Source organism: Protopterus annectens, chromosome 2.part1 (assembly GCF_019279795.1).
Source record: "Protopterus annectens isolate FY-2018-M chromosome 2.part1, PAN1.0, whole genome shotgun sequence".
In the NCBI taxonomy this organism is placed as follows: domain Eukaryota; kingdom Metazoa; phylum Chordata; order Ceratodontiformes; family Protopteridae; genus Protopterus; species Protopterus annectens.
In genome coordinates this window covers 907073276-907097051 of record NC_056729.1, presented here as the reverse complement: position 1 = coordinate 907097051, position 23776 = coordinate 907073276, and the positions used below count along the sequence as shown (strand labels likewise).

At 40.3% G+C, this 23776-nt stretch overlaps 1 protein-coding gene across 11 annotated transcripts in view; it reads right to left on the bottom strand.

The window, feature by feature from the left end:
• TENM3 (teneurin transmembrane protein 3) overlaps positions 1-23776 on the bottom strand; it is a 3803041-nt gene that overhangs the window by 610032 nt on the left and 3169233 nt on the right. For all 11 annotated transcript variants that reach the window (XM_044062527.1, XM_044062530.1, XM_044062531.1 and 8 more), the window contains 3 exons: positions 17732-17942; positions 15817-15918; positions 14990-15184 (listed from right to left, as the gene is read on the bottom strand). In XM_044062527.1, coding sequence (XP_043918462.1) covers positions 14990-15184; positions 15817-15918; positions 17732-17942 — 508 coding nt within the window. The remainder of the gene's footprint in view (positions 1-14989; positions 15185-15816; positions 15919-17731; positions 17943-23776) is intronic.

Genomic DNA, 23776 nt, shown 5'->3' with positions numbered 1-23776 from the left:
TTTAACTGATTACAATTAACATTGCACAGTGAAAAAATAACAGGTATTAGAATGCTTTCTGCAACCTGAAATCAGCTGACTTAAATTGCTGCTAGTACATTCTGACAATGGCAGCACCCCACACCCACCATTTAAAATACAAATGAGTCACATAGTCTCTATTCCTCTTAATTCTCTTTAATGTGCTTTAGATGATGAGACTTAATTTAGCAATTTGACTCAATAAAACTTTACACTTGCAGGGTCAGTCGTCTGAAAATCTAATTCCGGCAACTTAATTGCATTACTCTATGTGAACAGATCAATAAAATCTATTTTATTGGGAAGAAGAATGGCAGCTTTTTCCCTTTGGATTTAAAGGATTGTACTTGGTGAACATTACCTTCTAAATATCAGAATTACATCTTACACAGCAAAATCTGATGTATTGTTTTTTTTATTATGATTTTCTCGTCTCTAACTTTTGCTGAGCTGCTGTGTTTAACTGCCGTCTAAGGAGCGTAACATCAATATATGTGCTAAAGTAATTATTTGTTCTCTGTTACAGAAAATCACTTCTGTCGTGTTTTTGTTCTAACAGCCACCATTTAGTATATTCCTCTCAGCTGGTATGGGCTCACCACAGCAAGCCGTTATTACCAGAGGTTTTCTTATTATGACAGCTCATCCAAATTAATTGCCTAAATGGATACAGTTAGCCGCTAACTAACAGGAGAATCAGATATGCATTTGCTGTGGACTGCCTTGAGACAGCACTGGAAAGATTTTGATTTTTTTTTTCTGTATAACAAGCAGGTTACAGATTATCTTAAAGCTGCCAAAAAAGAGCTGTCGTTCAAATGAAGAATTGCAACTGGGGATGGAAGACTAGAAGTACAATGGGATAAGGCTGCAACCCCTTTGTCTAGGCCAAGGGAATTACTTTTTCCTCACTGACTGAGCTTTGTCTGATGTGTGTGTGTGTGTGTGGGGGGGGGGGGGGCAGCACCAATAATAGAAAGGTGGGAATGAGATACAAGAAAACTGACATTTCACACAGATAAAGAATGCAAAACAACAGCAGAGTCCTGTCCTGGGTTCTAATGTCTGTAATCAAATATGCCCCCCTTACTTATTTCCTTATATAGTTATTTACATTGTTATTCAAATGTAATAAGAAAAAAGCACATAGTCAAAGTATAAGTAAAAATCAGGCATGGTAGGGTGATGGGAGCCTGCAGATAAACCTGGGAGTGGGGACAAAAAAACAATATTAATAAGTGCTGTTTTATCCTGTGAAGAGGGGGCAAATGACAAGCGAACCTGGCATGCATTGGGATGAGTGAGCTTGAAATGACATACTACAGCACAGTGCAGACTTTGATAAGACATAAGTTTTGTGGCTAGCCATGCTGAAGGTGTTAACCTACAATGAAATGATCTGAACTTGGAATTTTATATAAGAATATGAAGTTCAAATGTAAAGCATATGTTGATTCTACAGTTTCATGTCAACTGGCCACTGGGCATTCCAATGAGTGACAATGACGCAAAATTAACCTGCTGAAGTCAAAGTATGTTTTCTTTACAGGATACCACTATGTAGGGACATTCCATACCCCAAAACATATATACACCCCATCGTTGGCCATACAACAGTGTGGAAGCGGGCAAATTCCATTAGTGCTGAAAGTGGATTCCAGCATGGTATTAGCATGTGTTTAACAAGCTTTACACTACTTTACTGACTCCCATTTCTAGAAATATACAATCATCGCCAGCTTTAGGCATAGGCCAACTAGGAGTCTGCCTAGGCCGCCGTTCTAGCAGGGGTGCTTTTCCAGTAATCCGGTTGGTGTGGATAGACCAGGATGGGGGTCTGGCTGGTGTGGGGGGTGTTGCGGAATCTTTTTGCCTAGGGCATCAGTTAACCAAAGGCCAATCCTGTATACAATATTAAAAAATAAATAAATAAAAGAACACCATTTTGTTTGAAAAAGGAGTACTGTATATATAAATAACGTAAGCCTTACTACAAGCCCCACTTCTACTTAAGTTTGCTATATTCGCATTTCTGACAGGCTCAACTGCAATCTGAAAAGATAATATTTATTCCAGGAAAGGAAAATAGCTTCAGTTTTGTAAGATCGCTGATTTAAAATAATGCCTACTATACATTATACTCTGATCATTTCTTTGAGTTATATGTTTTGTCCAGTAACAATGACATCACATACAACTGAATTTTGAGATTTGAAATAGGTGTTGAACTACAAATATATATGGGAGTATATGAGTGTTTGCATATCTATCTTTGTCTGTCGTTATAACTTTTCAAATGCAATTTTACTGTGTTAAGTAATTGAAAAAATCCTAAGTATTCTGCATTCCTTTGAAATACCCTTTTTACACATGAAGAGATCTGGAACTCATTTAATTTAAGTAAATGAAGATTATACATGACACAGATAATTGATTCTCAATACATTGACTAGTTTCTGTCATATGCAGTGCTGTACAATTAATGAAATGTCTACACATAAAGTAGTTGTCAATTTTCTAACATCAGAATGAATTTAGAACAGATATCAATATTATCTCACCCCTGGTTACACATACAAAATGAAAAACAGCCTGCTCATCTTCCAAATGGTGCCCTGTTTTTCCAGATGTTTTTGTGTTAGTACTGCCTGGTGCCCTGTTTTTCCAGATGTTTTTGTGTTAGTACTGCCTGGTGCCCTGTTTTTCCAGATGTTTTTGTGTTAGTACTGCCTTCATTTGACATACTGGAGGTTAGTGATGTGCAATTTGTCTGGTTCTCATAAAGATGATTACACTTTGTAGTGCAGAAATCATTTTGCATTATTACAACAGGTTAACTAGGAAGTTAACTCATGGGATTTAACCATTACCCACTAGGATCTAACAGCAAACAAAAGACTAGACTGCTTTGCTCAAACTGTTTGAGAATATAGTACATAAGATACAGTTACTGAACTTATGCATGTTCTATACTCTGAGATCATAGTATCCCATGAAATACCCCTTCTAAAGTGCACGGTGTATGAATCCATTTAATAAAAGAAAATGTGATCCATTGCTGTAGAAACAAAGTGCAAGGGAAAATGTTTTAACAGAGGGCTGCCTGCCCAAAGTCCACACAGGATGCCATTTTATAAAGCTATCACTCACACATAAGGAGTTTTCTCAAAGAACTGTCTACAGCTGGCTGTGATTCATTTATATGTTCTAGTTAAACCAACATCGTCTACTTCGTTAACAAGTTTATCAACAAAGATTCTCAGTACAGTTCAATATGAGTGAAGTACTTAATGCTTTTGTTATATCATGTTCACAAGGGCAGCCTCCCCATATCATAGAGAGAAAAAACGGTTTTGTGTAATGCAAAATGTCATTTACAAATCAATTCTCATTCATATTAGATGCAAAATGTTATGATCAGAAACGCAAAAATTTATGAAATCTTGTTGATTGGGTTTGGGAATCTGGACATTCCTCATTTATACTGACATCTCTGGTACAGTTACCACCATAGGAAGACTTAATACCTGAGGGTTTAATGCTGGGGGTAGGCTTCAGGTACTTTCAACTGAAACCCATCTAGGAAGAATTAATAACGTTGTGCTGTACAAACACAAAGTGTCACCTGTCAGCTAGGGAGGTTAAGTGTGCAATTTCGCAAGAACTTCTCAGCGGTTACATCATAAAAAATTGAGGGTACTACATATAAATAGGCATACCTTTGACTGAACAAGGAATGCCTGATAAAACAAACACTAACAGAGGGAAAGAAGGAGATGCAAAGCAGGACCTAAACCTTGTCACCACAATAAACAGGACATGCTGGAGGGATAGATTCCTGTCCCAGAGACTTCCCATAGTCTGGAACAAGCCACCCATCTATGTCAAGCAAAGTTCCTCATTAGCACTCTTTAAGAAAAATCTTTGAGTGGATGGGAAATAGGAAATATACCCCGGGAATCACTTCTGTGTCTCTGCTCGACAGTGGCACAGGAAAACAACTTTCTTGGGTGGCATAAGCCAGGGAACCTTGTTGGCTAGGCTTGCATAGGCCCTTGGGCCGATAGCCTAGTACCTACCTATGAACCTATGAACAGCACAGAAAGAGTAAATGCTTCCATCAATAGAGTCAGTAAGCTTAGTTACTGCCCAATAAAAACAAGAATAGTTGTGTAAACTTACCATAACAATAGATGTCTTTCTCTTCTATATTGCAGTATTCTTTACATGTGGGAAGTCCTCCGCCCAAACGACCAGATGCCCGACCAGTATACAACAGCTTTTAGCTACTGCAAGTACGTGGGACATTGCACATATGTGCTGACAACGTCAGCCATAAAGGGATGTCCACACGTACAAACCTCAGAACTGTAATGCCCAGAAGGAACACCAGAGCTAAGAAGCAATAAAATGTCATCCAAGGAAAGAAACAAGATGTGTGTGGGGGTGGGGGGGGTGGGGTGGAAGGGATAGAATATGGCAACATAAAAGAGAAAGACATTTATATTTATGCTAAGATTTTACACAACTATTCTATGTCCTTCTATTCAATATTGCATGGGAGAATGCCAAACCTTAGTAGAAACCCTGGGAGGTGGAAGGAGCACAGGAACTTTGAACGGAAGAGCTTTCAACAAAGCCATGATGAATGTCTCTAGCAAACCCTGCTCTTGATCTAGAAACGGTGTCCAACTATTAATGTTTGGTGAAGGTGTGCAGAGAAGACCATGTAGCAACATCTAGAATACAGCTAGTATCCACGCCTTTAAAGAATGCCCCTGAGGAAGCCACAGACATAGTGGAATGGGCCCTAACAGGTGCAGAAAGAGTCTTATCATGGAAATCATAACAAAACAAGATTGCCTTGAAGATCCAAGAAGAAATTGTGGGTTTAGAGACAGGCAAATTCAGAGCCCTGGGATGGAAAGAAACAAACAGCTGATCAGATTTCTTAACAGCCTTAGTCTTATCTTAGGAGAATCTAAGTTGTCTATGTACATCCAAGGTAAAGGAAAATCCTTCCACGAGAGGATTAAAGAGAAGGGAAGCAGGAGGGAAACTGAATAGATTGGTTAATAGGCACCTCATTCACCACCTTAGGCATAAAAGAAGGATTGGTACGCAATGAAACTCTATCCTTGTGGAAAACCAAGAAAGGCGGGGAAGCCATCAAAGCTTGGATCTCAAAAACTCTCCTGGCAGAGGTCAAAGCTAACAGAAGAACTGTTTTCCAAGTACAAAACTTTAAAGAAGTTGAGGCTTCGGGTTCAAAAGGAGCCACAGTACACTTCTCTAAAACATACTTCAAATGCCAAGGAGATGGAACTGGTTTCCTGGGAGGTTTAATATGAAGGACACCTTTAAGAAAAAGTTTTATCTCCAGTCTGGAAGCCAAAGGTGGAGATAATGACAGACATGCAGAAATAGCTGACAAGTGAACTTTCACTGACAAGTAAGCCAAACCACTGTTAAGTAACTCACACAAGTAAGATAGAACCACTGGAATACCATTGAAAATGGATCCAGATTTCGTGAAAGACACCAGATGAAAAAACCTCTTCCATTTGGATAAGTAAGATTTTCTGTTACTGCGTTTCCAGGCCTCCTGCAAAACCCTAAGCACTTCCTGTGAAAACCAGTGCCTGAAAGGAATCAAAAGTTGATCACCACAAGGTCAGTTGTAAGGTTGACAGATGTGGATGAAGCATAAATCCCTTGTCTTATGTGAGCAGGTCCAATCTGTGAGGTAACTTGTGATGACTGTCCTTAGGTAAATGCAGAAGAAGAGGGAACCGATGCTGTCTTGGCCAAAAGAGAGTCACCAGCAAGATTTTTGGTTTGTTCTGCTGAATCTTCAGCAGAACATTCTGAATGAGAGGAAAGGGGGGGAATGCAAAAAGAAACATCGTCTTTCAAAAGAAAGATAGGGCATCCACCTTTCAAGCCAGGGGATGTGGGAGTCTGGCACAAAATAGAGGAAGTTATCTGTTCAGAGGGGAGACAAACAGATCCAGAAGAGGAGAACCCCACAGTTGGACCATGTCCCTGTGAAGCATCCATTCATGGGATTGAGTCATGCACCTGCTTCAAGCGTCTGCCACAGTGTTTTGAGTGGAAAGAATGTAAGCCACTTGAACAGTCACCTTTTACTGAACTGCCAATTCCCACGCCATGAGAGCTAACCTGCAAAGAAGGTAAGATTTCACCTCCCTGCTTGCTTATATATCAGAGAACTGTGGTGTTGTCTTTAAACACTTTCAGAGGACCTGGTTGAAAGAGAGAATGAAAGGCCTGTAAAGCTAGAACTGGAGCCCTCATTTCCTTGATGTTGACATGCTCTCTCCTTTGAGAATTAGACCAAAAGCCCTGCACCTTCTTGGAAGCAAATGTTTCCCCCCAACCTGTGTCTGAGGCATCTGTGAACAGATGCTGAGATGGCTGGGGCAAAGGAAGAGGAAGCCCAGGATTCAGAGTTAGCAATTGAATCCACCAAAGAAGCTCTGTTTTTAGGCATGGGAGAAGAGGGATCACAAACTCTAGAGGGTGAGCAAGCTGTGTCCAAATTGACTTTAGGAATCACTGAAATTTCCTCAGGTGGAGTTTTGCAAGAGGCAGCATGTGAATTGTGGATGCCATGAACCCAAGAAGTCTCAGCAACTCCCTGGCTGTAATCAAGGAGAGAAGCAGAAAGTTTTCTAGAAAGGCAGTGAGGGACTGGACATTGTTGGAAGAAAAAACATCATAAGGTCTGTCCTGAGCCTGCACCCTAGGAAGATGTGGTTCTCTGAAGGGGTCAGAAAAGATTTTTTGAAAGTTATGGTAAATCCTAGACTTTGTAGGAAATGAATAGCCACCCGCAGGTTCTGAGTCAAAAGTTCTGACTGAGGAGCCAGAAAAAGAAGATCATCCAGGTAAAGATATACCTGAATACCCTTGACTTTCAAGAAGGCAGTCTCAGGGGCCAAGCACTTTGTGAATACCCTTGGGGTAGTAGAAAGTCCAAAGGGCAAGGCCGAGAACTGAAAGTGCAAAGAACCCACAGAGAAATGTTGAAATTTCCTGTAAAGAGGATGAATAGGGATGTGTAGATAAGCATCTTTGACGTCTAGAGAGGCCATGTAAGACTGAGGGGGAATTAGAGGAAACAGAGTCTGTAAAGGCAGCAAGCAGAAAGATGTCACTTCTAGAAAAGTGTTTAAGTGGGAAAGATCTAGGATTGGTCTCCATGCGCCATCCTTTTTGGGAACAACAAACATCCTTGAGTAAAACCCTCTGCTTCTCTGATCCATTGGCACATGTTGAATTGTGCCTTGAGAAAGTAGCTGTGTTACAACCTCTGGAAACAATTTTAATTGACTTGAAAGGAGCTGTAGCATTCCCATGAAAGGAAGGAGAATTTTCCAAGTCATGAAGTATCCCTGTTGGATAACAGACAGAACCCATGAATCCTGAGTGATCCTTGCCCAAACTAGAAAACAGAGACATAGATGAAGAGACATAGGGGTAAGACTTGGAAGACGTTGGTAGTCACAGAGAGCTGGGCCTCGCTGGAAAGGACTGCTGTGAGGAAGATGCAGAAGCAGTAGATTTAGATTGTGGAGACCTCCTAGCAGTCTTTTTAGGTCTGGAAAAAGAAGCTGAAGAAAAAACATGCAAACTGGTCTCCTTACAAAAGATGTCTTAGTAGGAAAATTCCTATGGAACTTAGGAACAGGAGAAACGAAAAAGTGTTTCAAATCTTGAAGCTCCTTTCCCTTCTCTTGCAGTTCCTTAAATAAGTCTGCAGCTGCAGGGCCAAAAAGAGCTGACTTATCTAAAGGGACATCTAACAATTTTGCTTTAATGTCGTCTGGTAATGGTTGAAGCCCCAACCAAGAGTGTCTTTTAAGTACAGAGGCAGATGCTGGTGTGGTAAGCTAGAACTCACAGAGATGGGGACCTAGAAGGAATTTTAACTGGCTGGCTGATGTTACAGTAGCCTGGTAGAGAAAAAAAGCAGCCAGTAATATTACATTTTTCAGTGTTGTGTCCTTCAATCTTCTACTGACATAGTAAAGAAAGAGAGCTAAGTGGGCTACTTGACAGTAATGTTGACAAAATAATGACTTCACTTGAAAGGAGATCAAAAGACTGTGCAAAGTCTGTGATTACCTCCTAAAAATGCCAGAAGTATGACAACTGCTGCTTTGAAGGCAAGGAACTTGGTTAGTTTGGTTATTATTTACCAAAGCAACAGAAAACAAATTAAATACTGTACCTCAATCCTTTCCTTATAGACCCATTATGGCCAGCCCAGTTGAAGCACTATCACCAACACAGAGGTTACATAACTGATGGCAGAAATTTGGCAAATTCTTTAGGTTGCCAGACAAAGCCAACATGACATAATGTTTGACACCTGCAAGCTGATACCTAACATTAATCATTACACTGTGCGGAATATTTAAGATGTAAACAAAGCAGTACAAAACCTGTAATCAGGGCAAGGTATGCTGATATGTCTTTATCTAAACGAAGATTCCTCTCTAATGGCTATTTACAATTAGTGATATATCACTTGGAAATCTGCATGATGGAGGGAGTAATTTCACTGTGTTAAAGGGGTAAAAATGACAATTCTCACCTGTTACTAGTTATTAACAACACAGCAACATGAGAATTTCTTACTTTAAGAGATGGAATGGATAATGGAACACTTATTGGAACCTTGAGTTCAAGGTTCTGTTTGGGTGACATAGGTAGTCAAGTGCTCCCCATCAAATATCGTTAATAATTGTCAATCAGTGGATGTTATTAAATCCATTACACCGATTTCAGAGAAAAGACTGCACATTGAGACAGCAGCAAAAAGCAACAGTTCACTTTAAGAACATTTATCATATCCCGAGTCTGCAACATAGAATCAGCAGAATGACCAAGGAAAGGGCTTCATCCTTTCTTCCGACAGAATTCTAACTGGGAGAATGGCACTTAAACCTTAAAAAAAAAAAAAAAAAGTGATTTTTTTTTAACTATAACTGGGACAAGATATTTTTAAAAGTGGAATGTGTGTGTGTGTGTATGTGTGTGTGTGTGTGTGTGTGTGTGTGTGTGTGTGTGTGTGTGTGTGTGTGTGTGTGTGTGTGTGTGTGTGTGTGCGCGCCTGACTGGTTCAGTTCTTGCCTGGGGTGCCTTCTGTGCAGAGTCTGCATGTCCTCCTTCCAACATTCCAAAGACATGCGTCTGGAGCATTTCTCCCCGGGCCTCCACTGAAAGAAAGTCTCTGTCTTTAGTCAGATTTTCCTGATAAACAAATGTTAAATAAATAAAAATAAAATACTTTCTCTTTATACAGATAATGGTACTGTGAAATGCATGGCATGGAGATTTAGTTGGAGAGGTGGGCGAGAATATTTTGGCTCAAGACTATCATCAACTTGGCTTAATCTTCTGTTTGCTGTAGAGCTATTGAGGTTGTTGTTGTTTTTGTTGTGTCTTTCGTCTTTTCCCGGTTAGGGGTCACCACAGCGGAACTCCGGTCTGCTAATGATTGGCAGTAGGTTTTTACGTGCCAAGTTGTAGGCCCTGACGCACAACCTTCAACAAAGGTACGCCCATTCACGCATGTCTCCACACATAAGACGCTCTAGCTGAGAATCGAACAGGACAACGTCTTACTGTGAGGCGACAATGCTACCGCAGCACCAAGGGCTACTGAGGTATAAAATTTAAATTATTTAATCAAACGGACTGTCATATTGTATATTTATTTTTTGTTGTGTATGTGGTCTAACTTTACCCCCCCTCACCCAATAAAGGGCCCATATCTATACAGGAAGAATGCAGAGTCCCTGTAATCACAACTACACCGGTAAAATCTGCACTCACTAAAGCCAAAAACACAGCATCCATGGGACTGGACAACATCCCAGGCTGCATTTTACACGAACTTCAGAACAAACTGGCTCCCCACCTAAGCACCATGTTCAATAATAGCCTTGCATCAGGCTTTGTGCTCACTGAATGGCGCACAGCAACAGTTATCCCACTCCACAAAGGGGGAGCCACCACTGATCCTGGGAACTATCGACCTATTAGCCTGACGAGCCTGGTCTGCAAGGCCATGGAACGTATCATCATGGAACTCATAAACAAAGGCATTGGTAACCTCCAAACTCTGGATCCCACCCAGTTTGGGTTTGTGAAAAGCAGATCATGCCTCCTGAACCTGATCGACTTCTTTGAGGCAGTCACCAAAGCCGTAGATGACGGTAAGGTGGTTCACACAGCCTATCTTGACCTCGCCAAGGCTTTCGATACCATCCCCCCATTCTGGAATTATAGCTAAACTCACTAAACTAGATATAAATCCCTATGTCACAAGATGGGTTGCCAACTGGCTCACTGACAGAACCCACACTGTAAAAGTTGCAGACTCCAAATCTTACTTCAAACCAGTGACAAGTGGAGTACCACATGGTTCAGTCCTGGGACCTCTCCTGTTTGGTATCTACTTCTCTGAAGTACAGGTTAACACAGAAGGCCTCTGGATAATGAAGTTTGCAGATGACTGCAAACTAGGAGCCATAGTCAAGTCCCCAAATGATGTGGACATCCTACAGAAGGGCCTCGCTGAGACAGATGCCTGGTGTCACAGCCATGGCCTCATGCTCAATGCCAAAAAGTGCAGTGTCATCCCCTTTGGTAAAAACTCTTTACCCATGAACTACCATATAGTCAGCAATCTACTTAACACCGAATGTGTGATAAGAGACCTTGGGACCCAGGTGGACAGTAGTCTCTCTTTTGATAGTCACATCGCCACAGTAGTCATGAAGTCCTTCTATGTGGCACACTTCATCATAAAAGGGTTCTCATCCAGGAAAAAAGAGGTCATTGTTCCCCTCTACTCAACACTCATTAGACCCATTATAGAGTACAACGCCCCTTTTGAAATGTACCTCACAAGACATCTGCAGCAGCTGGAAAGGCCACAGAAGTACCTCACAAAGAGAATTACTGGCCTCAAATAAATGCCCTACACTGACCATCTCAAAAAATTCCAGCTTTACTCCTTAGCATATCTCCTACTCCGAGGTGATCTCTGCCTAACATATAAAGCTATGTCAAACCCAGTGCTGTTTTATATACTACACCTAAAGAAATCCCAATCCCTCCGAGCTACATGCTCTGGGGACCTAAACCTTGTCACCACAATAAACAGGACATGCTGGAGGGATAGATTCCTGTCCCAGAGACTTCCCATACTCTGGAACAGGCTACCCATCTATGTCAAACAAAGTTCTTCATTAGCACTTCCAAGAAAAATCTTGACGAGTGGATGGGAAATAGGAAATACTCCTCGGGGATCACTTCTGTGTCTCTGCTCGACAGTGGCACAGGAAAATAACTTTCTTGGGTGGCTTAAGCCAGGGAACCTTTTTGAGTAGGCTTACATAGGCCCTTGGGCTGATAGCCTAGTACTTACTTATGAACCTATGAACAGCACTACAGCCATATACTTATGACATCTTACTTGTTTGATAGTCACTGGGCTGTTCTGAATATCACTTTCATCCACAGATTGGGTATACAGTGAGATATTCTGACTACAGAATAAAACACTTACATAACAAAAGATCATGCAAATTCTTGGCAATAAAATAAAGTCATAAATTGTACAGTACATAGAATACCTTATCTGTATTTGCATGTAATTACAGATGGAGTGCAATTTAGTAAGAAGGATTTACCTAAAAGTTTAACACAATCATGTAAGGGAACATAATTTTCCAGCTACCCCAGTTCATAACAGAATAAGCAGTGCACGTGAGTGGGCAGGGTTCACATTAAATTATACAAGCCAAAGGTTAAGCAGTGCACGAGAATGTGTAGGGTTCACTTTAAATTATACAATCCAAAGGTTAGGCAGTGCATGTGAGTGGGCAGGGTTCAAGTTAAATTATACAAGCCAAAGGTTAGGCAGTGCATGTGAGTGGGCAGGGTTCAAGTTAAATTATACAAGCCAAAGGTTAGGCAGTGCATGTGAGTGGGCAGGGTTCAAGTTAAATTATACAAGCCAAAGGTTAGGCAGTGCATGTGAGTGGGCAGGGTTCAAGTTAAATTATACAAGCCAAAGGTTAGGCAGTGCATGTGAGTGGGCAGGGTTCAAGTTAAATTATACAAGCCAAAGGTTAGGCAGTGCATGTGAGTGGGCAGGGTTCAAGTTAAATTATACAAGCCAAAGGTTTTGAAACCTAACTTCCTGTGCACACGATGCAGAAAATGATGTGGTGCTGAAACATGCAGAATCACCAAAGAAAAGTCAAGCTCACTCCATTACACCACATAAAGTCCTTAGTATTTTACTGGGGTGTAAGACATCTACTCTTCCATTCCCCAATTCTTTTTCTTACTGCAGAGAGACAAAATCCTAGATGACAGGGAAATGGCGCATTTTGGGGACATATTTTTCCTGTAAAATATTTCTGGGAACTACTGCAGAGAGAAATGCTGTTTATGGTACTTGTAATTCTGAATCCTGGGGTATGTGTGTATGTACAATCCACATGACCTACTGAGTCTGAATAAACCATAAATCTGGTACACGAGGAACTACAGGTTGTGCTGAAATCATCTGTAGCAAATCAGGATAACATCTAGAATTTTACACATAGTGCTCGACAGGTTAAGACTTGTCCATGTGTTTGCCTCATAAAAATCTGTGGTTTTCTGGAGATAGATGAGAACTGCAGACACTAAATAAGAAATGGCATTTCAGTCTAAACACATGCTAATTGTAAAACCTGTAATTCTAAGTAATCCAAGTAAACTCTAACCAATTGCTGGTGAAAATAAACTTTACATGGAGAAATGTCACAGAATTTCAAGAGATTGTCTGAAACTTCATGGAAGATGAAGGAGTACTACAGTGGGTCAGAAAAATGGAAAATGACTTAAACCAAAGTCAGATTTGAGTATGTGAGTTCTAAACTGATAAAGTTGGTAAGACAGTGAGGCTGACATCATTTAGAATCTAACATGAGTGCTACTAAGAAGGAAAGTGACTTAAGCCAAACTGAGATTTGAATATGTGAATTCAAGACTGACAAAGATGGTATGTAGAGTTAAACTTGACATCATTTAGACCCAACGAGTGCTACTGTGCAATTCTCACTGAGGAAAGTAAGATTTGAAATTATTTCTACTAATAAAATACCTCCTCCTTAAGTCAGACGTATTTTGATTAATCTGATTGATGTTGTTGTTTGTCTTTCGGCTTTTCCCGGTTAGGGGTTGCCACAGCAGAACTCCGGTCCGCTAATGATTGGCAGTTGGTTTTTATGGTGTCGAGTTGCCAGCCCGACACCCAACCTTCAACGAAGGCATGCCCATTCAATGTATGTCTTTCAAACGCCCACTCGACTGCGCGGAGGACATGCAGACTCCACACAGAAGGCACTCCCAACCCAAGCCAAGAATCGAACGGGAGAACCTCTTGATCTGATTGATACTTATCTAAAAAAACTTATGGGACATATTCTGCAGTCCTTATTTTGAGCTATATCAACACTACTGTATGAAAACATCTTGCAAGTGCTGCCCAACATAAAATTTACACTTTGATAATATTTATATTCTAAGATGCCTGGCATTCTTTAACAGCTAAACTGGTACTGCATTGAAAACTTGTTAATATCCTCTCTAACAAAGACTCTCAGTGCCTGCACTATTTTTTCTGTGCATTCATGTGATAAGCTCTGATTTGTTTTATTATTAGGCATGCATTTTCTCCACATGATCTGCTTTATTCATGGATGGCACAGTGGCACAGTAGATAACTTTGTCACCTCACAGCAACAGGTTTCCCTTTTCGATTCTCGGCTTGGGTGCCTTCTTTGCAGAGTTTGCATGTCTTCCCTGTGTCTGAGTGGGTTTCCTCTGGGTGCTCTGATTTCCTCACACATTCCAAAGACATGCGGTAGGTGGATCAAACATTCTAAACTGGCCATAGGTGTGAGTGTGCATGCAAGTATGTGGTATGGATGAACTAATGCGGCAGGGCTAGCCACCCGGCAGTATTAACCCTGTCTCTAGATGACTGTCACTGTTGAAGTGACACCCCGATCCTATATGGGAAAAAGGGGTTGTGGATGGATGGATCTGCTTTACTCCTCAGTTCATATCTACATTCAGAATAATCATGTTCTCTGTCCTTTGTGTGTTTTCTAAGCTGTTGTTATCTATACTTTTGTCTGACATTTCTGCAATTATTTTATGCCTTGCTTGCCCCTCCTATTTTGTTTTTTATATACAGTCTTGTATGTTGCTTCAGAGACTTAATGGATAGGGATGTTTACCCGATTGTTAAACAAAGATGATGCTTTTTTTTTGGAAATCAAGGTCTAGAACGTGATGCACTGTCATGGGTCGATCTCTGGATCCTCACTGATCAGTTCCCACTTGATGAAGGGCCACACATCCTTCATTTAATAGCCGAAATCTTTGTGTGTAATGAACTGATAAAGTCGACTGACTGCATGAGAGGTGCCGTCATGATTTTTGGAAGAGTTTACCACTTTACACATTGTTTAACAGGAAATTTTATATATTTACACCAAACTCCTGTTTTGTTCTCTCCCGTTAATCTAACTGGCCTTCCTTCTACTGTACGTTTCTTAAGTAAAAAAGTCTCTAGTCAGCTAAATAGTAATATAACAAGCATATATCCCTCTAGACATTTGCCTTTTGCGTTGTCTCACTTGCTCCCCTTAATTTTCTCTGGAGAAAAGTATTTTAAGTTCAGTGAGCATGTGTGAGTGCATCATCTCCAACATATCCATTTAAGTTATATGCACGTGCTTTATGCCTTAATTCTGAGCATGCTTATCAACATGTTTCTCAGCATTTTACATTACAGTTAGTGAATGAAGGACATAAATTGGACAAAATCGATTACGTGGATTAAAGTTATACGCACAGGCATTACCTTCTTCACAGTTTTCTCCTTTATACCCAGCTCTGCACAAACAAGTGCCCATTGCACAGACTCCATGACCCCCACACTGTGGATCAATACAGTGAGATGTGGAAACATCACACTCCGTTCCTTTCCAGCCACTGTAACAAAGGCAGCGTCCTCTGGAGTACTGTCCATTACCGCTGCATAGCACAGGGCAGGCAGCTGTAAAGCAAAAGGAACATTTCATTAAGCATGGTGAGCACTGGCATGTAAACAAGTAAGACACACATAAATGTGTACTATATTTAATGTTGTATTAACTGACAATAACCAAAAGCAAATCACTTTCTGTTCCACTATCTCAACAGCCCTGTAGGTCTACGATTCAGTGGTTTATAAAAGTATAACAAAACTTTATTTTAGTATACGCATTTTTTGTTCTTTTTGATGGCTTATATTAATGCATCTGCATATATAAAATAACAGTGAAAGACACGGTAAAAATGAACATTTACTACTACTGTGTGTGTGAAAGATCAGTTTAGCCACTAGCTGTAGTTTTAAGTTAAAAATAAGGTTCACAAAATGCTTCAGGTTTTCTTCATTACATAAATTAAGACAGAACATATCTACACATCAGTCTTTCCACTCCTTATGCTGATAGACAACTACTACTTGTTTTTGAGGTTCTGAAGTAATGTTTGATGTGATATGAAGTATAAATATATTGACTGACTTCACTGTTAGAATATGAACAGCGTTAACTTTTAGTTCTTTCATACACCACTCCACTGTTCTAAACTATGGAACGGTTGTAACAGAAACAAAGAAAAAGATGCACTAAACTCAAGTACCTCTGGCACAATCAGGTCCAATAAATCCCGCAAAGCAATGGCATGTTCCTGATACACACTCTCCATTTCCATGGCAATTTCGAGGACACTCTACTACGGAATCTGTGGGTATTGTAGAAAAAGGAACATATTACTGAATAAAATACAAAAAAAAAAACAAAAAACAAAAAAGCCATAAAGAATGCAAAAGAAACTGGCACTTAACTATACAGTCTGTTATCTATTACTGATTCGGACACCAAATACATGCTAATATTTCACAGTCATCGCTATTAACAAAGAGTCGTGTAGAGTGCTTGCAGAGTTCTGGCATATTTGCTGCTTGACTTGAGTCACAACATTTGCCGTATACTGACTTAGTTCAAAAAAGATCATGTCTTCTACTATGTAATAGTGCAAAGTCTTACAAAGAAAAAGTGTGCTTATAAATAATGCAAGACAAACCATCAAATGGTACAAAGTACAGAGAATTCTATTCAGTGGTCATGTGACTAGGTCAAGTCACTAGAGTATTGTTTGGTTTAGCCTGGTTTATCACATCTCCAAAAATGCAAACTACTGGATATAAGTTACAAAATACTACTCAAAAGACAATCCTGCAAATTAAATAAATGTGGCTTCTCACCTTACCATAAGTAACTTTCAAATATAAGCTATTCTGATTATCTTCATAATCAGCACTGACTGTCAAGACTAAAACTAATGTCTTTCGGCTTTTCCTGGTTAGGGGTCGCCACAGCGGAATTCCAGTCGGCTAATGATTGGAAGTGGATTTTTTTATGGTGCCAAGTTGCCAGCCCGACATCCAACCTTCAAAGAAGGCACACCCATTCACGCATGCACCTACCTGCATGTCTTTAAACATCACTCGACCATGGAGAGGACATGCAGACTCCACACAGAAGGCGCTCCAGCAGAGAATCAAATGGGAGAACCTCTTGCTGCGAGGCGACAATGCTAACCGCTGTCAAGACTAAATGCCTGTAATGTTTATTAAAAAAGGGGGAGATTCTTTTTGTTAGGTAATTATTTTTCTCCACTTGGCGATCCATAGAAATCTTGCTTTTTACCATGTACTTCTTTCATTGTAGTACCACCATAAATTCTCCTCTGCTGTTTTCCTAAAGTTGACACAACGTATCTTGATGCATGCCTATAAAAAGTGGCTCCCCTCTCCCTGCAGAAGATGCTGACCCTTCCTTTTGTTGTCTTATCTGGACTACTGAACTAAGGTATCACAAATTGTGACAGCTCTGAACAGCCAAGACAGTGGTGTTTAGAAAGAAATACCACATGACAGATTTTTGTGTCTGGTACCAGGAAGCAACAAGCAACATGAAGTACGATTAGTCTGGTGTGCATACCTTGACATAACATTTCTTTTGTCTCCAGCACGGGCTGCTTGCTCATCAGTGGAACCTACCCCAAGGCAAGACAACAGCTTACCAGACCAGCTCCCTTTCTCAGGTTGACTGTCTTATGATCAAGGCTATTCCTAAACTGACGTTAGTCACTGCAGACACTGATACTGTCCTCTAGACCAGAAGGCCCGCATGGAAATCATTTTTTTATTAAAGACTGTGATTGAAATAAAAAATAAAAGAATGCCGCCCACCACATGCCCAGTGCCTGACAAACACACACACACACACACACACACACACACACACACACACACACACACACACACACATGCATGATACACAGATGTGTAATCATACTGTACTTTTAATTCAGCTTTGTTGCCATTACTGAGATATGACAAAGCAAAAAAGAATTAAAGCAGTACTGATAAGCATAGAAAAGGCAGGGGATATATATCTGACAGCTAAAGAGAGATTCAAAACCTGCCCACTTTCATGAGGATTAATGCAAATGACAGTAAAATAAAACTGAAAACGTGTACAATGCTCACCTACGATAACTGTGTTGAAGGACACTTGCTCTGTAGATTTTCCGTCATTGTAAAAGGCTAGATGCCAAATTCCTGAGTCCAGATACTGTACAAAACCAGCTTCATGGAGACTGACAGACCTTGTCTGACGTCCCCTTGATTCTGACTCACTCAGACTGCGTTTTTCTCTTGCTATTAACCGGCTGCCATCTAACAGCTCAACAAAGTCATACTAAAGGGGGAGAAAAACAAAAAAATGGACATGCTAATTAGTAAGTAAAGAAAAACATTACTATAGTACTTTTAAGAAATGCGCATGCTTCACAGAGGGAACACAGCAAATGGATTAATGTTAGTTCCAGATTTAATTTACGCACAGTAACACTGCAATGACAACAACAAAGCCAAACTTCTGATGCCAATATTGTATTAAAATATGACTTCTGAGCGACAGAGCAATGCAAATTCTTGTCTGAATGTTACAAGTAAAGATAACGTGTTATTCTTTACAGCACTACTTACTTTAGTCCATCAAGTTACTTTATTGGACTTTATTAATCTGCAAGCGATTTTGTCAACAAAATATTTTCTTCATATGTAACCAAAAATAAATATTTAAATGCATATAGGCAGTCTCCCAAGTTCAAGAAAAGTTTATGGACTGGAAAGCATCATTCAAATTACCACAGACCTACCCCAACATGGAACTGTGTTTTTATGTTATATCCATCTATTGTACTTGATGACCTGTTGATTTTGTTTTAAATACTCTACATATTGTTCAGTTTCTGTCTTTTAATCTGAGTTTACTAGTATGAAGGTTCCTTGTATAGTTCTTGTTGGTAAACACTGGCAATTTTAATACAAAAATAAAAGGGAGGAGACAAACACATAGACACACACACACACACACACACACACACACACACACACACACACACACACACACACACACACACACACACGCACACACACACACTTCTAGCAGAAGATATAAATTAAACTATTAAACTGAAGCATTCCTGTTCAGACCACAATGTCTTTTTCAGAAGTGAATCAGCATGCTTCCTTGTGGGGATCTCTGCTAAGACACTCATTGCTTGCATGTCACTTTAATATGTCTGTCAGCCCTTGAACATTTCTGTACATCCAGTCAGTCACAATGCAGAGGAATATTGCAGAAGCTAGAAAACATTCCTAAAGTAAAATCTGCTGCTATGACTTCCATAGTATAAACATTAAACTATATTCTGCCTGACATTAACTTAAAAGATTTTGTTAGCATGTACTGGAGTTTTCCTCCTAGACCTCCACTGAAAATGGGCCTTTGTCCCCAACTGGACTCCCAAAGTCAACAAATGTAAAATAAATGAATAAATAAATAATACATATTGGCATACATACAAAGTGGTCCCAAGTCACAACTAAACTAAACTAATACTGCATTACCAGCAGACAAGCATTCTGAACAAAGAAATTGTCAACTGTTGCTACTGTCTGTAAGATTCAGTTCCATTTGTAATTAAATAGGTTGAGGTAGGACAGTGTTTAAAAGTAATCCACTAACACTGCTGATATTTGCTTTCATTTCTTGACTGGGGAAGCCCAGTATACACAAGTGTCCCTAGGGCCACCTTGAGGAACTACATGTAAGGGCAGGCTATGGAAACAAACAAAACTATGCATCATGAAGTAATAACAGTAGAACAAGTTAAAACTTTGTTTTAATCCTTCACTTTAGAGGTGGGAAAAAGATACAGAGGTAATTATTTCTGGCAGTTAGCACAGATGATTAAGTCTCTGAGCTGTTAGCAAGTTACTTCCATTGGTCCAAGATAGAGTTTCAGGGTTTGATTCTTTCAATTCTTTCTCTGAATCTAGTTACTTAACCAGATAGTGCTCCGTGATTGCCCCTAGGGACACGTGTATACTGGGCTTCCGCAGTCAAGAAATGAAAGCAAATATCAGCAGTGCTAGTGGATTACTTTTAAACACTGTCCTACCTCAACCTATTTAATTACAAATGGAACTGAATCTTACAGACAGTAGCAACAGTTGACAATTTCATGTTCTTTGAATAAACTTAATAACATTTGAAGATTTTACAGCTTTGATGCTAATTATTTCAGTGGGACACAGACCTTCGTAACCCTGTGCAAGTTTTCTTTCTGGTAGTTATGAAACAAGGAAAATCTCACCACTAAGTTCATATTACCTGTTACACACACCCTAAAAAGTAAATCTAAAATCAGTCTCAAAATTTAATTTCTCTCAAAAGCAGTATGCCCGCACAACTTAAACAGGATATGGACAACGACAGCTGTCAAGTTCTTTACATTGTAGAAATCACAAAAATGGGTTACAAAGATGCATGGCATGATCAATTAAAAAAAATTAAAAAAACATGGCAAGATATTTCCTGCCTTTTTGAAACTCTGCTTTCTCTAAGAAACAAATAGAATTAGCCAAAATAAACATTAAAGCAATTTTCGGAACAATTGTCTATTAACAATGATGCAATTAAAACTATCATAGTATGAGCAACATATTCAGATTTCAGTGCTTGCAGTTTATACTGACATCTCAATGCTTTATACCCATCTCAGTTAGAATGTGTTCTTGTTATGAATCAAGTTTCCACACAGCAGACATTCTCAAAACCTATTACAGACACTATTTTCTAAGTGGCAATTTATTTGCCTTTTGGACTACCAAACTGACAGATATTGTGAAGCCTTTTACAGACTGAAGTTATAGTATGCTCACATCTAAATGACTCCTACTATTAACCAGAAGAGTTCATAAAGACTAGACATATCTAGGAATTTTGATTTTGTTCACTAATACTTTTACAACAAGTTCTTTACGAAGTGGCACTGTTTGCACTATCAACAGACTACATCCTACTGTTCAAACATATACCAAGCTGGTAAAGGAAATGTTGAACAGCCATGAGTGAGTGATCAGGCCCCAAAACTGAAAACAAGGCAGAATTAACTAGTTAGGCCATCATTACTAAACTAGGCAGTCTGATGACAGCTGACGACACATACTTCACAACTGTCCAGATTTTTGTAGAATCTCCATATTTTTTGCATTACAGTTTTCATTTGGTCCTCATAAAATCTATGCTTTTCTGGCAAATCATTGAGGACTGAAGTCACTAAATACTGGGCTTTGTCATAGTTCCTGTGCTATCCATATCCTTATTTGGATAAGAGGAAGCTTCTTTGTTCACCAGTGGGAGTGGGGAGCACTGAGCAACCTATTTGTCCCTAGAGGATTGGTTCCAGCCCAGCAACTTGTAGTTTATTGGCCATTTTGGGTCAATTCCTAGCTCTTTTCAACCCCCTGCTATAAAGCCCGCTTTTGCACGCTTTTGTGCTTGTATACGACTCAGCACAGCTCCTCGTGGTGTCCTGCAGAGTTCTACAAGCAGCAGAGAGTGAAAGAGTGACTTTCCTTGATTTATAAGTATTTTTTCTGGCTTTCTTTTTGACTACTGTATCTCGACTGCATTTCGCCTAAAAACCCTTGAAATCAGCTCTGCATATTGTTTATACTGTATTTGTGCTGCTTCTAAACTGTTTGCACTTTAAAAGTTAGTTTTTGTTTAATTTAACTGTTAGGCTAACACACTCAAGTGCGCTAGCCGTTTTAAAGCATTTACTGTTTGTTACTGTATCTTTTTCTTCTGTCTCTGAAAAAAAAAAAAACAAAAAATATCCTTGTTTTCCCGCCTTACTGAACTAGAATAGTCCAGTCTTCAGATTTTGCTGATCTCTGGGCTTTGTCATAGTTCCTGTGCTATCCATATCCTTATTTGGATAAGAGGAAGCTTCTTTGTTCACCAGTGGGAGTGGGGAGCACTGAGCAACCTATTTGTCCCTAGCCCTTCCAGCCCAGCAACTTGTAGTTTATTGGCCATTTTGGGTCAATTCCTAGCTCTTTTCAACCCCCTGCTATAAAGCCCGCTTTTGTGCGAATTTGCGCAAAGTTGCGTGAAGTTGCTCATAGAGCAGCATCGGGCAGCGCCGGTTAATCAAGTTTAAACTATTTCTGGCTCCGCAAAGTCTGCTCTTCAATTTTTCCCTTAGAACTGCTCTATTTGCAATCTAAACAGTCTATTCTCTATCTGAAAAGCCCAGCACTTGCTCCTAAAACATTTTTATACAGGTAAAGTACTCTTAAACAAAAAGAAAGTACTTAATTCACCTAAATCCCCTTGAGTACCCATTTCCCTATAGGTCCTTTCTGACTCAGTTACACAGCAATCCTTTACACTATTCTAGCATGTTGAAGGGTCAGTTGCTGGTGTCTTCTCCTGTTCAGCTGGTGAATCTGGGAATCTTGAGGCAATGTTACAATTGCCTCATGTACACAGACAACCCTCTCCTCCTCCCAACAAATACAAATATATGTGAGAGATGCAACTATATAGCCAAACTGGAGGCTGAGCTCTTTCAACTCAGTACTGGCAAAACCAGTCAGGAGGAGAAGGTAACCATGCACACCACAAACCCAGTCTCACATAGACCTATCACAACTGCAAACCTAACACATAAACACAAAAAAACATACTCGGCGGTTCTGATTAAAAATCTACCAAAACAACAGAGGCCTCCAAAGCAGACACCCAAGCGACCACTACCTCAAGACATAGCACATGCAACACATAGTTCACAAAGTCAGTGTGCTAAACAGTCACAGCCCTTAAGGCCAAACAACATGCCAGATACACTTGTAATAGGTGACTCCATAGTCACACACACTGACATCCCGCTCACCAGACTGAACAAGGAAAAGGTTACAGTAAGCTGCCTGTCGGGCACTAGAATCCGCCACATAACACAAGCACTCAGGTCACTCCAAAGCAATTACAAATATGACTCAGTCATTGTCCATGCCGGTGTGAATGACCTGAGACGTACCTCCCTGGACTACATGAAAAGAGACATAGAGGAGCTCTCTGATTATGTAGCCCAGGCCGGTATGACCCTGACCCTGAGCAGCATCTTACCCTCACCAAGAATGATGCCACAGTACAAAGACAAAATGATCAGCTTTAACAACTGGCTTAATTACTGGTGTCATTCTAAGGGGATCCAATGTCTGTCTGCTTGGGATTTGGGATGACATGCTTGACAAGCCACACTGCTTCGCAAGGGATGGCTTGCACCTGTCACCCCTGGGCTTCCGGATATTGGCCAAGGCTCTTGCCACCACCATAGTGCCTTTTTTAGGCAAGGCTCAAAAGACAAACCCACCTCCCTAGAAAACACAAGTGAAAAAAAAACTAAGGGTAATGCTGCTCAATGCCAGAAGTCTAAACCTCAAGATGCATGCTCTCGAAGCCCTCCTCAGTATGGAGAACATCGATGTCTGTGCAGTGAATGAAACCTGGTTCAAGGCTCCTGAGAGCACCCCAGCACTACCAGGTTTTACCTCATATCATGCTTTCCGGCCCCAAAACTTGGACCGAACCACAAAAGGAGGGGGGGGTATCCATATTCATCAAAGATACCCACACCTCCAGGTTAGTGGCAATGCACGAAGCATCGGAGACCATCCAGGTGCAACTAACCATAGGCAAAACTGCCCTACAGTTTGTAGCATGCTACAGACCACCCTCTCAAACTCAGGAACCCCACTCAGCCTTCCTGAAGACACTGGAGAGTATGAATGTCTCTCCAAATACCATCATATTAGGAGACTTCAACTACCCAAACATAGACTGGGAACATTACTCAAGCCCCAACACCCTAGCCCAAAGGTTCCTAGAATTCAAAAACTCAAATGCGATGGAACAACTAGTCACCACTCCCACAAGAGGAGATAATATAATAGACCTGATCATCACAAACATGGGGACAAAATGCTCCTCACCGGAAATATACCCCTCATTGGTGAGATCAGACCATAAATTAATCTCACTGGAAATCCACATCCCGCCCCCACCCCCTGCACAAAAGACCACAGTGAAGAACTTCTCAAAACCCGACTTTACACTTCTTAAGACTGAAGTGGTATCCTTCAAGGCCCCTGGGCCAATGGAAACCACAACCC